Raw genomic sequence first — 13,613 nt, forward strand, 5'->3', positions numbered from 1 at the left:
CTCTCTCTCTCTCTCTCTCTCCATTCGTTCGTGATCTTGCCGTTTTGAATTTACGACTTCTAACTTTCCAATCGTAAGAAATATTAAAAGATAGAGAAAGATAGAGAGAAAAGGGAAAGGAAACGAATCATTGTCGCGTTAATTCAAATTGCAGCAAGAATCTTTGTTGTCTCGTTTGAGATCCAATATGTTTGTATCGAGACTTCGCACTTCATTCATCATGAAATAAAGGAGAAAGGAAGATATATGAGAAAAAAACACGCTTAGGATAATTGCTAGATTATAAGTGAGGAAAAGAAGACGATTATAAATAGGACACGCAGCTGTTTTATACGAGTCGCTCGCGTCACCGTTAATCGCTGCCAAGTAGTTCCTATATGTGCAGAAGTGAATATTGTGGACAAATCGTGGAGCTAGTAGCGCCGGTAGTTTCACACTGATTCTTTTCTGAAGACGAGAAATGATATGTACAGAGGTGAATAACTGTTAAGAAATGTAACTTAATTTAATCATCGAATAATTCTCGCGCGCGTGGACTTGTGGCAGAAGCGATTTGTTAATATACAATTGTAGACAGTGCGTATGTAATTTACTTGTACGAAAAACTATCTGATCTTAAGGACACGGTGTAACTTCAGAAATGAACATTTCCCAGTGGTACAGAAAAAGGAAGGAGAAGAATCCTGGTTTCTACCGTGGTTTTCGAGATATTTAAGGTCTGTGGTATTGGAGAATCACGTAACGGAAATTTCGCGTACAGTTCCCTTGCAAATGGAACGAAGGTTTTAACAATATTTTCTCGTTTCTTTGTACACTCTATGCAGCCGTTTCTGCGATACCGAATTGTCCGATCAAATAGATTTGGTGTCTCTAAATCGGTGGATCGATATTAAGAAAAAATATTACATCCTAGTACGTCTAGGTGCGTCATTCTCAATACCAACAACTGAAACCTGTTTAAGATGAACTTATATAAATATGTAATTTAATAATTTAATTAGTTTACATATTTGAATATATATATAAGTTCAATAAATGCATTTAATAATTGATAAATTAATAACTCCTTGCTCTGTTTATATGTGCGCGTCTGTTTTATGTATATTAATTCTTTGTGGGATAAAAATTGAATGAGGCGATGACTATTATCACCTTGAATACCTTCGAAACTATGAGAAAAAGAGATCAATAACCGATTTCTCTCGTATTATATACAAAAGTATTAAGGTGATATTATTGAAAAGCGAATATTTTATATTTCATATCTTGTGACTAAAAAGTATCAGGATAAAAAGTAGAATATTCAAGATGATAATAGTTATTACCTCACTATGTATAGAGCCAATGAAGTTTAATATTACCCGCACTGATATTGTCGATTATTGATATCGGAGAATATATATATACTTGAAGTATAAATATTTTTATACTTTTGCGGACGAAACATGTTTGATGATGTCATGTATCTTTTAACTTTACATATGTTTCCAATCACGCCAACAATTTACACAATTAACCGATTGTTGGAACATCAAATCTTGTTCAAGAGAAAATATGAACCGTTCAAATTCGCATAAAAATACGATCTGTTTTCTTCGTGATAGAATTCTATATTTAAATATCCCGCTGCGATGTCAGCAGAAATTTGTTTTGTTACTGCACGCACCTCCGCGGCAAGTTGTGGCAAACTGTTCCCAATTTCCGACCAATGAGCAACGCGCTTACGAATTCAAACGACATGACGCGACGCGAGAAACCGGTAGGCCCGTGAGCGCAGTTCGAGATAAAAAGTGCACACGGCACAGGAAGCAGACACAAAGAGTGCCGATGATCGAATGTGTGTCGGAGCGTGTCGTAGAATACAAAGAAATAAAGGAACAAATATATATATATTACGAATATATTTACACGATTCGTGGACGGGCTCGCGGTACACGTGCACGGCACAATGCTCAATGATATTCCTTGGACGGCACGAGGATTGACGCTGACCGCTTAGTTTGACAGATGCGATCAAGGATGTTTCGTTGCCTGGTGTTGCCGGTGGTAAAAGCAAATCCTTAAATGCCGTTTCATGGTTTATCGTATGATCGAGAAACGGCAGGACTCAAGCAGCCCGTAACGATGGATTTCTATTGCGATAAAACCCCTCTGCAGGTGAATATTTACCTTCGAAAATCCTCGATCGATCGAGAATTCGTGCGGAAAGAGTGAGGTAGAGAGAAAGAGAGACAGCTAATAACCAAATGATCTGTATGGAAAATCATATATTCTATGTGCTCAAAGTTTCTTGGATGATAAACACAAATTTCTTGGTTGATATTCTCGTGTTGAACATCAGGTTTTATATCTATGCCACTTTTCAATGTACTCTAATGTATTCTTTGTATACAAGTCTGTCTGAATAAGATTTCAATTCAGACTTTGATCTAAATATTTGGAGTGTTGTATGTGCTCCATTTATATGTGAATTGTTTGACACAATCATTTCTTTAAATAGTAAATGGACAATTGGGAAGTACTATGCTAATTCTTGCGAATTTATATTGAACAGAAGGACATAATGTCGGATTCTACTACTGCGAGATCTATAATCAACGAATCCATTTCTGGCCAGCAGAGTGTTACGCGGCCGAAATTTCAGCCGATACGTCTCAAGGCACTCCTGCATTTTTGTGAGAGCGATGATGACGACGATGATGAAAGTGAGAGGAAGCTTCAAGAGTCTGAAGATGAGTCAGACGATGAGCCGCAGCTTTTGCTACAAGATAAAACCATCGAAGACGCACAACAATTGTCTCCATCTAAAGAAGACGGTAACTCCTCCATAATTGATATACAAGACAAGAGCAAATTTTCCATGCATGTATCACTGGAAGGGAGCAAAGTTACATTTGATAATTCCTCCGTTCTAAATAAACCAAGCTGTACAACGAGCGACAAAGAAGAGAACAAAATTAGCGATGTGAATATCGAAAATTATCCGCCGGTTGAAAAAGTAAATAAGTTGGAGGCTCACAGATGTAAGAACGAGAAGTCGCAAGATTGTAACGACGGTGAGGAGCTTCCAAGGAGCCACCAAGCTGCTGATACTGTTCACGAATGTTCGACAAGCACAGCCACGACCTTGCCACTTGCGACGTTTTCCCTCTACAGAGGGGAATATAACGCGAAGTGTAACGTGAACAAAAGTCTATTGTCGACAAGCAGTAGTCATCAGTCGCATCACGAAAACTCTCACATGCCGGATGTCCTAAACAGAAAGAAAGAGGATCATGTGTACAACGTGTTGGCGGAAAACAAGAGACTGTTAGGGACCGGCAACGACAGCTTCTTATTGAACCTCAGCAAGGAAGACAAGCGACGTAAAGGTGCACAAGGCTTGGCCAACATCGAGCAAACCAGTAAAGATCGTGAAGAGGAGTATCATCGCAGGATCTCGAATGCCGAGCCGGAGCCCGTTAATGCGTCGCAGAGCGCAACGTCCGGGAATCCGATTCATCCCATCGCGAGGTACAGCTCGCAATACAACAACGTTGCGAAGTACGAAGGGAACGAGAAATATGCGGAAAACAAAGGCTTCAGCACGCCGTCGTTGGGCGATATGAGCAAAACCTCCGTGAATCGCTCGGTAGCGGAGACCCCGATGAAGCACTTGCACGTCAGCTCCGTGCATCCGAATCCGTGCACGTCGCACAAGCAGCTGTTTTGCACACCGCAGAACAAATTGGCCAGCGATCCGCCGAGCCACCTCCAGACTCCATCGACGATAATGTCCAGCTGGTGTCACAACATGAGACAAACGCCTATCGACGGGAAGAGCCATATTGCGAAGGACCGTGTGCAAACCTCTAGAAGCGCGGTTTACGCGTCAGTTATAGGGAGAGGAGAACCGTCCAGGTGTGTTTATAAAAGTAGTTCTCGTCGCTTTTCCTTCGAAATTCGTCGGCATCTCGATGAGATTATCAGTTACTATATATTTCATCGTTTCTAAATAATATATTCAGGAAGCTTAACACATTGAATATATAACTTATACAACGTATTGAGTTACTTATAAACAGGATTGAGTAAGTTAATTTTTATTTTCAATCAAGTTCAAGGTTAATAGCTCTTAATAAAATTAACTTAGCTAAGTTGTAAGTTACCTAGACGAAAATTAACGAAAAGTTAATATTAAGTTATTAAATTTTTAAAAATCAATCATGCAAAGCCATGTACACGTATATATACACTTTTCTGCATAATCAACTTCTTAATTGTAGATTAAATTTATACGCTAAATAAGGATAAAAGTCAGCCCGGCAATCGCCGTGTTAACTAATTATATTTTGTAATCCGATCGAAGCTGAATGATTTGATTTTGTCACAGGTGTTTCGGCCTGGACGCGAAAAATTCGAGACGACCTTTGGCGGACGCCAAATTGGCGCACGGCGATCCTCCGGCGTATCCTCTGGAAACAAAGCCGCTCGTACTGCAAAAACTCCCCGAGGCTAAGGGCGTTCCATCCGAGCCGCAGCAAGATGACAGAAGCCGTAAGACGATCGGACTGTCGGAAGTGAAATTGATGCAAACCGAAGCGAATCGCGAGAAAGGTAAGCGATGTTTCAGATAGTGCAAATTATTACATACGATCGCATTCGGCTGAACCGTCATTGTGTACCTGAATTGTCATCGCGATCCAGGTTTGAAGCCGATCAGCCTTGTCGAGGAGACGAAGGAGAACAAACAGCCGAATCTGCCGGACGCTCTGTTAGGGAGCAACAGAAAAATCGCGCAAGAGAATAGCAAGCAGGTGATCATCGGCTCCGGCATGGGCCTAAAGATGGCGCAGGAACCTGCGCGAAGGTGCGACAACATCAAGGAGGACAACGTCGTCCCGATCACAAAGTGCAAAGACCCGCAGGATCGGCCGAGGCAACGCGAGGAGCCGCGACAGATCATCGACACGGGCGAGGTAGGGAACGTGCAGTTCTCCGTGCCGTCTAGCATCCCGCAGTCACGACTGCGTAAAACAATATTCGTGAAGGACAAGGAGTACTTGATCCTGGGTTCTCTGGGCCAGGGAATGAGCGGCGAGGTGTTGCGGGTGCAGGATCTGTCTTGCGGCGAGTTGCGCGCTATCAAGTGCGTCGACTTGAATAAGATGGACAAGGAGTCTGCTCAGGGCTGCTTGGACGAGATCTCCTTGCTGCATAAGTTACAAGCACCCTGCATCGTCAGAATGTTCGACTAGTGAGTACACGATAATGTCGAGTTACGGCAAATTGAGTTGTAATGTAACATCCAGGACCGATGTTCATAGTTGGATTTAATCTTATATTTAAGACCGCCTTAAGTCTCGAGCTCTTATATAGTCGGATATCAACGAATATCGATGCGACAATCAACATGTCAATTGCTCGCTTATGACGGGTTTGTTGACTTGAATTTCATTACTTCAGTCACATCAAGGAATCCATGGTTTACGTGGTGATGGAGATGGGCGATACCGACCTCAGTCGTCTCTTGAAATCCATGTCCCAGGAGAAGCAGATTACTCTCATGATGATTCTATATTACTGGACCGAAATGCTCATCGCTGTAAAACACATACATGATAATGGTGAGCATAACATGTTTCTTTATTTCATATATTTTATATTTTATTGTTTATATTCGACAAACGTGCACTGTTCTTCAACAGATATATAAGATATATATATATATGTTCTTTGTCTCTTTTATATAGGAGTCATACATTCGGACTTGAAACCGGCGAATTTCTTATTGGTGCGAGGTAGACTCAAACTAATAGATTTCGGGATTGCTTCCAATATCAATTCAGACATGACGTCCGTCTTAAAGAATAATCCGATTGGAACGTTAAATTATATCAGTCCGGAAGCCCTGATGGACATCGGCGGGAACGCGGACTCGCCGACTCACAATGTTAAATACAAGGTGAGACGACGTGACGTATTATAACGTTCATTATTCGGTTAATAAGTAAATACTTTCGTTTCTGTGCACGTTACTCAAAGGGATAGTTGTAAAATAGGCGACTAAATTCGAGGAAATTAATTAAATTTAAAATAATACACATATTAATTTTTAAATTTAAATTAAAAATGATAATAAAATGATTAATTATTGGAAAGTGAATTGAGAATTTATAAATTTAGTGCTGAAAAAAAGTAACGAGTCTCTTATTTTCTTCTTCTTCAGATAAGCTTCAAATCGGACGTGTGGTCATTGGGATGCATTTTGTACAGTCTAGTATATGGTCATACGCCTTTCCACCACATACGCTCCCAGTGGGCGAAGGTGAACGCCATAACCAATCCTAAGCCGAACATCTTGTTTCCGGCCGCGAGATTCTCGAGCGGTGACGAGTCTCAGGATTGCGAGCGCGCGCCGCCCATCCTGATCGACGTGATGCGAAAGTGTCTTCAGCATGATCCGAAAGCGAGACCCACGGTGTCACAATTATTAGGGGTGCAATACGTGCCTGCCAAGCAAAATGTCGCAACGACGGTGACCGACGTTCCGACGAGCATCCTTATGAAGATAAGGCATGCTTTGAATGAGGAAGAGTGGCGGCACTTAATTCAGGTAGGTCGATTCGTCTTCGATCCCCCCCGAGGAACGTGTCAAATGTTGCGGGATTTAAGGGACTTGTACGCGAAACGATTTGTCGTGGTTCCCTTAGGCAGGGTATAGGATTGAACACGGAGATTGTTTGTTTCGCTTTCGGTTCTCACTCTCGAGATTTCTTGCACGAGAATCACACGCAAAAGTTGAATGACCGAGTGGATCCATAATTGAACGAAAATAACCCGTTTTATTGTATTTTTCTTTTCAGGTATTGGACACAAAGCGGCATCATACATGATATTATGGAAATAATAACTTATACGTTTATCGGTGTACATAAAAGTATTTGTATATACACATATGTTCGGCCAGAATTGCGTTTAAATATATGCTTCTGCCAATTATAATTAGTATATTTTTGATCATGATCATTTCTAAATAATTATTCAAAATCTGCCATTGTTTTCCGTTCGCATCCAATGTGGCTCAAACTGATAAGATCGATGTCAACACAATGACTTCCAACAGGCTTTCTGTTCGCTCCTGTTTTTTCTGTCGACCGAACAGCTGATCATGTCAACACTGGAAAGGGTTTATAATCCGATCTGTTGAACGGCTCGTCGAATCAGTTGGTGTGCTTCAAATTAAATTAAAAGCTGTTATACTCACGTCAGAACGTCTCTTTATTTTCGCGAACAATCTTGATGTCACCGACGAGTGATCGAAATCACTCGATATCGAAAAGTTTAAATTCTTTTCACAACATACAAGAGATAATTTGCAGCGAGGCGCAAGTATACAAAACGCTTGACGACATGTGTCAAAGAGGCTGATGATGAAAGTAATATATGTATATGTGTGTGTATATATGGATACGCGTGGAAAGAGAAGGGAAGCAAGAGAGATAAATAGTAAAGAAATGTAAGATCGGAATAATGTTTATAAATAAAATTGTAACAGAGAGAGAATGAGTGAGTGAGTTATGCTTACCTATGTCGCGAACACGGAAAGTTTGTTCGTGCGTATTTCAACAACAATTGTATCAAGAAAGTAAAATTTTTACAAGACTATCTATTAAATTAAAATAAACTTTTTTTCAGCTTTATTATCTCACATATATTCGCGCGTACAAACGATCCACCGCTACATTTTTTGCGTTACGACTAACGCTGCAACGATATAACCGGCAGAGTTTTGCATCGTTCAACGATATTCCGCAAATTTCGTATTCTGTAATTCGGACTAAATTTTTTCGTCTCGGAGCTATCGATCGTAATCGATGTTGCCTCGTCGCGTGGAAGAGTCGATGGACCTCGACTCTTTCGCTGCGTAATACGCACTGAACGGAACCTTCAACTGATCTGCCCGAAAATTTTTTTTTTAGGTTGACGAACGAATAAATTTTCCTCACGCACGTAGGGGCAGATAACACACGCAATCAGCTTATTTTCAAACTTCGTAAAGTTTGATGAAAGAAAAAAAAAGTACTAGCGCTAACGAACATATGCATGTTTTTCCTCATCGTCATTCCTAAATGCAGCCGTCGAATGAAAAAAAAAAATAACGATGGCAAAAGTATTAATGATTGCGATCAGAAAATGATTGAGCGATCTTAACATTCACACACGATGGAGACTACAGTTTAGTGTAATATTCTTAGTTTGTATTTATATGTACATATTTGATTATATATATGTATACGGTTACATTTTCAAATGTTTATACCCTAAATTACAAAAGAATGCGAATGTGGGGGAGAAAAAAACGTAAGAATGAATAACAATGATGTTGTCTACCTTTGTTTACTAATTGTCCACACCAATATGTAAAAATAGACACCGATACACGTGGGGAAATAAATATCTGTGTACACCTCTCGCATCGAGAGGGTCGTCCGGTTGATCGCGACCGACCGATTGACCGACGTTTGCGCAATCGATGACTGAGCCCCGAAGATGCATTTGCTTCTCCCGACACTTCCCTCTTGCGTCTCATGTAAACGTAAACTGAACAAAAGTGTGCGTTATGTCCGAAAGAAACAAGAAGGAAGAAGGGAAAAAAGATCCCGCTGATATTTTTATCTCATCTACGTAAATTCGATGCGGCGACGAAGTTTCCCGACCGAGCTTCACTTGCAGCGAAAGAGTTCGAGATGTCTCGAAGATGTCGGCGTTGCGCACTTACGCGTATTCGTGCTGCGGCGTATGCAAACCGTCGCTTTACGCGTGTAACTTAGATAAAAAAAAAATCAATAAAAAGAAAAGAACAAGAGCGGATTCTGCTTCTCATCGTTTTCAGGGCGATTTTCGCCAAACTCCGACCAAGCGGGATAGAAAGATTGATCTTGCAAAAAGCCGATAAAATATAACTCGTTATCAGAAGGGTAGGAATGAATTGAATGTGAAATTCTTTCTAGGCTATTTGTATCATGTATTAATATGTAAAAGTAAATTTAAAAGATTAAAAAGTATCAACATATGCGAAGCTGTCGCAGCCTGATCCGTCCCACGATGTGTTATATCGTGGTTTCTCGGGGATTGCGAGAGATCCAGTTGACATTTTTAATAGAAACAAACGGCGCTAAGTCTCGAAAGCTCTCCCATATAGATTAAACCGGAGGAAAAAATATTCGATAAAACATGGTGGTAAAAAGGAAACAAAAACGATGCAGAAACAGAAATAGAAATAAAGTGCTTTTTATTGCGATAGAATTTGAATAAATAATATTTCTTGAACGGAGTTCTCAGTTGGACCTGTGGAAAACTTGATGCTCTAATTAAAAACAAAAGTATCTCGGTATCTTTATATTAGATTAGGCCTGAAAAACCATAATGTACACCAAAGGATAAATCGGGTCGCAGCACTCCATACTGTGTGCTACTATGTATTCTTTTAATTTCTTAAACAATTTCTATCGTTAATATACACACAGTAAATAGCCTACAAAAGGATTTCGTATTCAATTTCTATACCTACATACTAATAAGTTAAACTTCATCGACTTTTCACGCTCGAACTTTTTTACTCCCTGAGTCCTGGTCTACAATAGATACTTTAAGCTCTAAGCCTTGAGAAATTGACCAATCACAGTCGAATGTGAGGAGGATAATTAACTGTGATCGGTCAGTTTCTCAAGGCTTAAAACTTATTGCAGACCGGGACTAATGTAGTGCGACGATCAACTCTCCACACATGGGATTGACCGATCGATCGAGGAGCTTCGCGAAAGTCACTCTCGGTGCTTTCCGTTGCACGAATCGAGACCGTGTCGAAGTAGTGCGCGCGCGAGAGACTCGCCGAAACGCGCATACCCGCGAGAGAGAGAGAGAGAGAGAGACAGAAAGCGTAAATGCTCAACGCCGAGCGCACGCTGACGCGGACGCGCGTATCGCCACCTTTCCCCGTCGTAGATATGCCATCGTATAAAAACTCAAGAGAGTCCCCTCTTCGCATCTTCGTTCGTCGTCACGGACGTCGTACCCAGCTTCTCCTTGACGAGCGCGGCTCCCGCAGTCCGACGTCCTATTGCACTCCCGGCGATCCGGATCAATGCGTGAGCTGCCAATATTGCAAGAGCTTCTCGCCCTTCGGCAGCGCCATGCAGTTCGGCCTCTCGAACGTCAGCATGATGTCCTTGACCTTGCTCCTGAGCTCGCGGTCGAACAGGTGGCCGCTCGTGCGCTCCAACGCCGACGCAATGTCGTACTCGACGGAGGGGAACGGCTCGTGAATGAAGCGCGCCGCGTTCGCGATGCTCGGCAGGATGTGCCACTGCAACGCCCGGATCTCCCAGAGGCTGCTGAGCATCGCGTTGCTGAGCAACGGGTCGCGCTCCTCCATGAGGAAGGGGTCACCGGCGCCGGTGCAAGCGTCCGAGCCGACGATCTCACCTTCGCCATGCGGGTGGTCGATCAGTCGTTTGAGCCCCGGATGCCGCTTCAGCAGGTTCGCCACGAGCTTCAGGATTACCAGGATATCCTCCGGTGGCGTGACCAGCGTTAAGCGCGCGAGTCGCTTCACGAACGCCGCCACCAAGGTCTCCGGCAAGTGCCTGCGAAGGAAGAAATCGCGAAATTGCAGTTCATTTCTACCGATCCGTTGCGTAACGTCGATTTTCATGGTCATTTTTTTTGTTTTGGTTTTCCACGCAATCTCTCAGTAGCACTCTTCCGTTGGGGAGTACTTACGTAGAGCTGAGAAACAGGTCCGCCAGGTAGAAGAGCCGGGCCTTGTACTTCGTGTGGAAGATCTCGGGCTCGAACATCGAGTACAGCTTGGTGAAGATATTCGGGTACTGCAAATTGTGCTTGGTGACCAGTACGAACACACCGTGCAGCGCGAGCAAACCGATAGGACCGTCCATGTCCAAGGAGTCCATCAGGAAGTCGGTTAGCAGCACGGGCTTCTCTAAATACGGCATGATCCGGTCCAGCAGGACCACCAGCAGTTGCTTGTGCAGCTGCGACGTCAGTTCCCAGTGCATGACGCAGGCCCAGACTTTGTTGAGCGCGCGCCTGACCGCCGACTGATCCCACGTAAACGCGGCGCCTGATTGGAAAGATTCGTGGCAGCGTTATGAAGCGAAGATTAATTACGTTGAGAATTCAAGCACGCAGAAACGTACCTTGCGGTCCGCACAGGAGTTCTTTATTGTCTGACATCTTGCACTCTGAAATATCAATCGATTACTTGCACCACCAAGGAAATATAAATATTATGTACGAAAAAAGTACGCATGCTAATCGAATGTCAGGGTTGTGGGTAAGTTAATTTTGACCTTCAACTTGGTTAAATCAAAAGTTAACGGCTTAAAAAATTAACTCAGTTAAGTTGAAAAGTTACGTCAAACACAAACTAATTAAAAGTTAAATTTAAATTAACTTTATTCAAGTTAATAGAGTGTTAATTGTGCAAAACCACGTATACTTTTCCCTTCAGTGCTTGATTGTATTATTCATTTCATTCTGAACGGAGAAAGTGCGAGCTAGTTCAGTTAAAAAGAACAGACGGCACAAGTGGATGAGAGCTAACGCTTGGTAATTGTCAACCTCAAACAAACACTGTACCTTCACCCTCCTTTGGCAGTGGTATTTTATGTATAAGCTCCAAAAGATTTTTAATATAAGTCGCCTGTGGTTGCCTCTTCGGAGTGAGAGAGGGAAGACACTTCCATGTGTAGTACAAAGCGTCAGGATAGCCGGTGATCTCTTGGAATCTCGATATTAAGTTAGTATTGTCCTTCTCAGGTGAGAGCAGCGTCATGAGGATGGGTTTCAGACGATGCAGGGGAAAGTGATAACCCAGATTGTCGCGCGGCTCCAATGGGGCTTTGCCCTCCTCCGCCATCAGCTTTATCGCCGTAGTGAGAGCTTGCTGTTGCGTGGCCGGCCGATAGTTCTCTATGGACATGAGTATCTTCTTCCACACCTCGTCGTAGCAACTTCTCAACCAGCTGGTGTAGCGCGACTCGGGACTGGGTTCTATTTTACAGGTGCCATGTTAGTGGAAACTATCAGTTGTGAAACTCACAAGGATAGTCTACAATGAGCAATATATTTGTAAGAAGTATAAGAAATTGACCAACCATATTTGAGTGTAAAGAGAATAGTCGACTATAATTGGTTCATTTTTTATTCTTACTTCTTGTAAACATACTCTTACTGTCCATTGTAGACTATGTTATGCAAAAGTTAGAGCTCCGATATTTCCTTGGATGTGACACTATCCGGATACCAGATTCGGACAGTGAACAAAGGAACGAAGAAAATATTATTTAGACATGTGGTCTGTTCATGATATAATTCAATATTTATTCTTCAATTTGTATTCTTCAACTGAAATTGTATTTTGTACAACAAAACATATTAGTCTATGTAGCGACTGAGCCCAGTTAATTGCAGGAGCCTAATTAACCGCTGGTAAGCGAAAGTATCTGCCAGCCAAGTTACAGTTTGTAGAAAGCCAGTAATTTCGCTTCGGATCTGGATTTCAGTTCTGATCTAAACTTGTAACGGATTATCTAAATAGTGCAAATTTAAGTAATCGTATCGGAATCGATGTCTGATATCCGAATACTCGGGGGCCCAAATTGACAAATATTATCAAGTCACCGATGATAACCGGTTTTGGACTCACCCGAGATGGCGAGAGCTATCGTGGATTCTTGATACATGTCACCGCGCCTCAACACTTCCGTGAATATCGTCTCTATCGTGAGCAGGCACGGGAAGATGAATTCCTGCAACAGGAGGAAAGCGGTCATTTCGCGGTCTCTCGACGACGGCGAACGAGCGAACCGGCGCGTCGAGGTTAGCCGACTTACGTCCCACTGGCCGATTATATCCACCAAGTTGTTCGCGTGCTTCCTCGAGGCGAGGAATTCTTGAGCCCGCTGTCGCAGCAGCCTCGATACCGCCCTTTGATTCGTAGAAATAACAGGTGCGTCCGTTGCGTCCGCCATCGTCTGCGCTTCTCCTCCGGTGACTTGGTTAATGGCAGCGATTTGGCCGAAAACGGCAGGTATCCTATACTACCACTAGAATATCGCTACTCTCACTGAGTATTGTGCTTCTTCGACACAACAGCTACTGCAAATGACGCCATGTTCGATCCCGTCGGTTTAGTTAGGTTCGGTTAGGTTGGAATAGAGGTTAGAGTTGGATTAGGTTGGGTCTAGGCGGACGACACACAGGGCCTTGCGCACCGTGGAAATGTATTAGGAATAAATGTTTGATATTAAGGGGTTACACCACAGTAGAGAGCGAAAATTTAACGTTTTTTTGCGATTTTTTTTTAAGTGGAAGGAAAAGTAAAAGGGTAATTCTTTTTAAGGATGTTGTTAAGCATGTTTTGAAGTTTTAAAAAAAATTTTGTTTATTAAAAAATATTACAAAATGGCTGCCCAACAGCCGTTTCTGCGGAACGGTTTTTTTTGGAGAGGCTCCGCGGCACGCAGTAGAAGTGCAGCAAAAATTAATCTGGAACAAAATAAAAAATTTTTTCTTAAACTACATTAGTATAGCTATAGAAATACGTA

The 13,613-nt window shown here is 42.3% G+C and overlaps 2 protein-coding genes across 3 annotated transcripts; one reads left to right on the forward strand and one right to left on the reverse strand.

The window, feature by feature from the left end:
* Window positions 1-1,744: 1,744 nt before the first annotated feature.
* LOC106749883 lies at window positions 1,745-7,142 on the forward strand. Of its 2 annotated transcripts, XM_014629794.1 has the most exons (9): window positions 1,745-2,157; window positions 2,555-3,900; window positions 4,373-4,596; window positions 4,687-4,958; window positions 5,067-5,236; window positions 5,446-5,606; window positions 5,733-5,944; window positions 6,209-6,595; window positions 6,846-7,142. In XM_014629794.1, exons 1-9 carry the CDS (start codon window positions 2,065-2,067, stop codon window positions 6,873-6,875), a joined length of 2,895 nt encoding a protein of 964 aa, XP_014485280.1. In that variant the 5' UTR covers window positions 1,745-2,064; the 3' UTR covers window positions 6,876-7,142. The 2 variants fall into 2 exon arrangements, with proteins under 2 accessions (XP_014485280.1, XP_014485279.1); XM_014629793.1 differs by having other exon boundaries at window positions 4,687-5,236.
* A 2,115-nt stretch (window positions 7,143-9,257) lies between these two features.
* On the reverse strand, window positions 9,258-13,220 carry LOC106749884 (nucleolar complex protein 4 homolog). The gene is made up of 6 exons (XM_014629795.1): window positions 12,900-13,220; window positions 12,713-12,815; window positions 11,644-12,057; window positions 11,202-11,246; window positions 10,765-11,125; window positions 9,258-10,628 (listed from the first exon to the last, which is right to left on the reverse strand). The coding sequence occupies exons 1-6, from the start codon at window positions 13,035-13,037 to the stop codon at window positions 10,124-10,126; spliced, it is 1,566 nt and encodes a 521-aa protein (XP_014485281.1). The 5' UTR covers window positions 13,038-13,220; the 3' UTR covers window positions 9,258-10,123.
* Window positions 13,221-13,613: the final 393 nt, after the last annotated feature.

This window comes from Dinoponera quadriceps, unplaced genomic scaffold (assembly GCF_001313825.1).
Source record: "Dinoponera quadriceps isolate SergipeBrazil2010 unplaced genomic scaffold, ASM131382v1 scaffold3290, whole genome shotgun sequence".
In the NCBI taxonomy this organism is placed as follows: domain Eukaryota; kingdom Metazoa; phylum Arthropoda; class Insecta; order Hymenoptera; family Formicidae; genus Dinoponera; species Dinoponera quadriceps.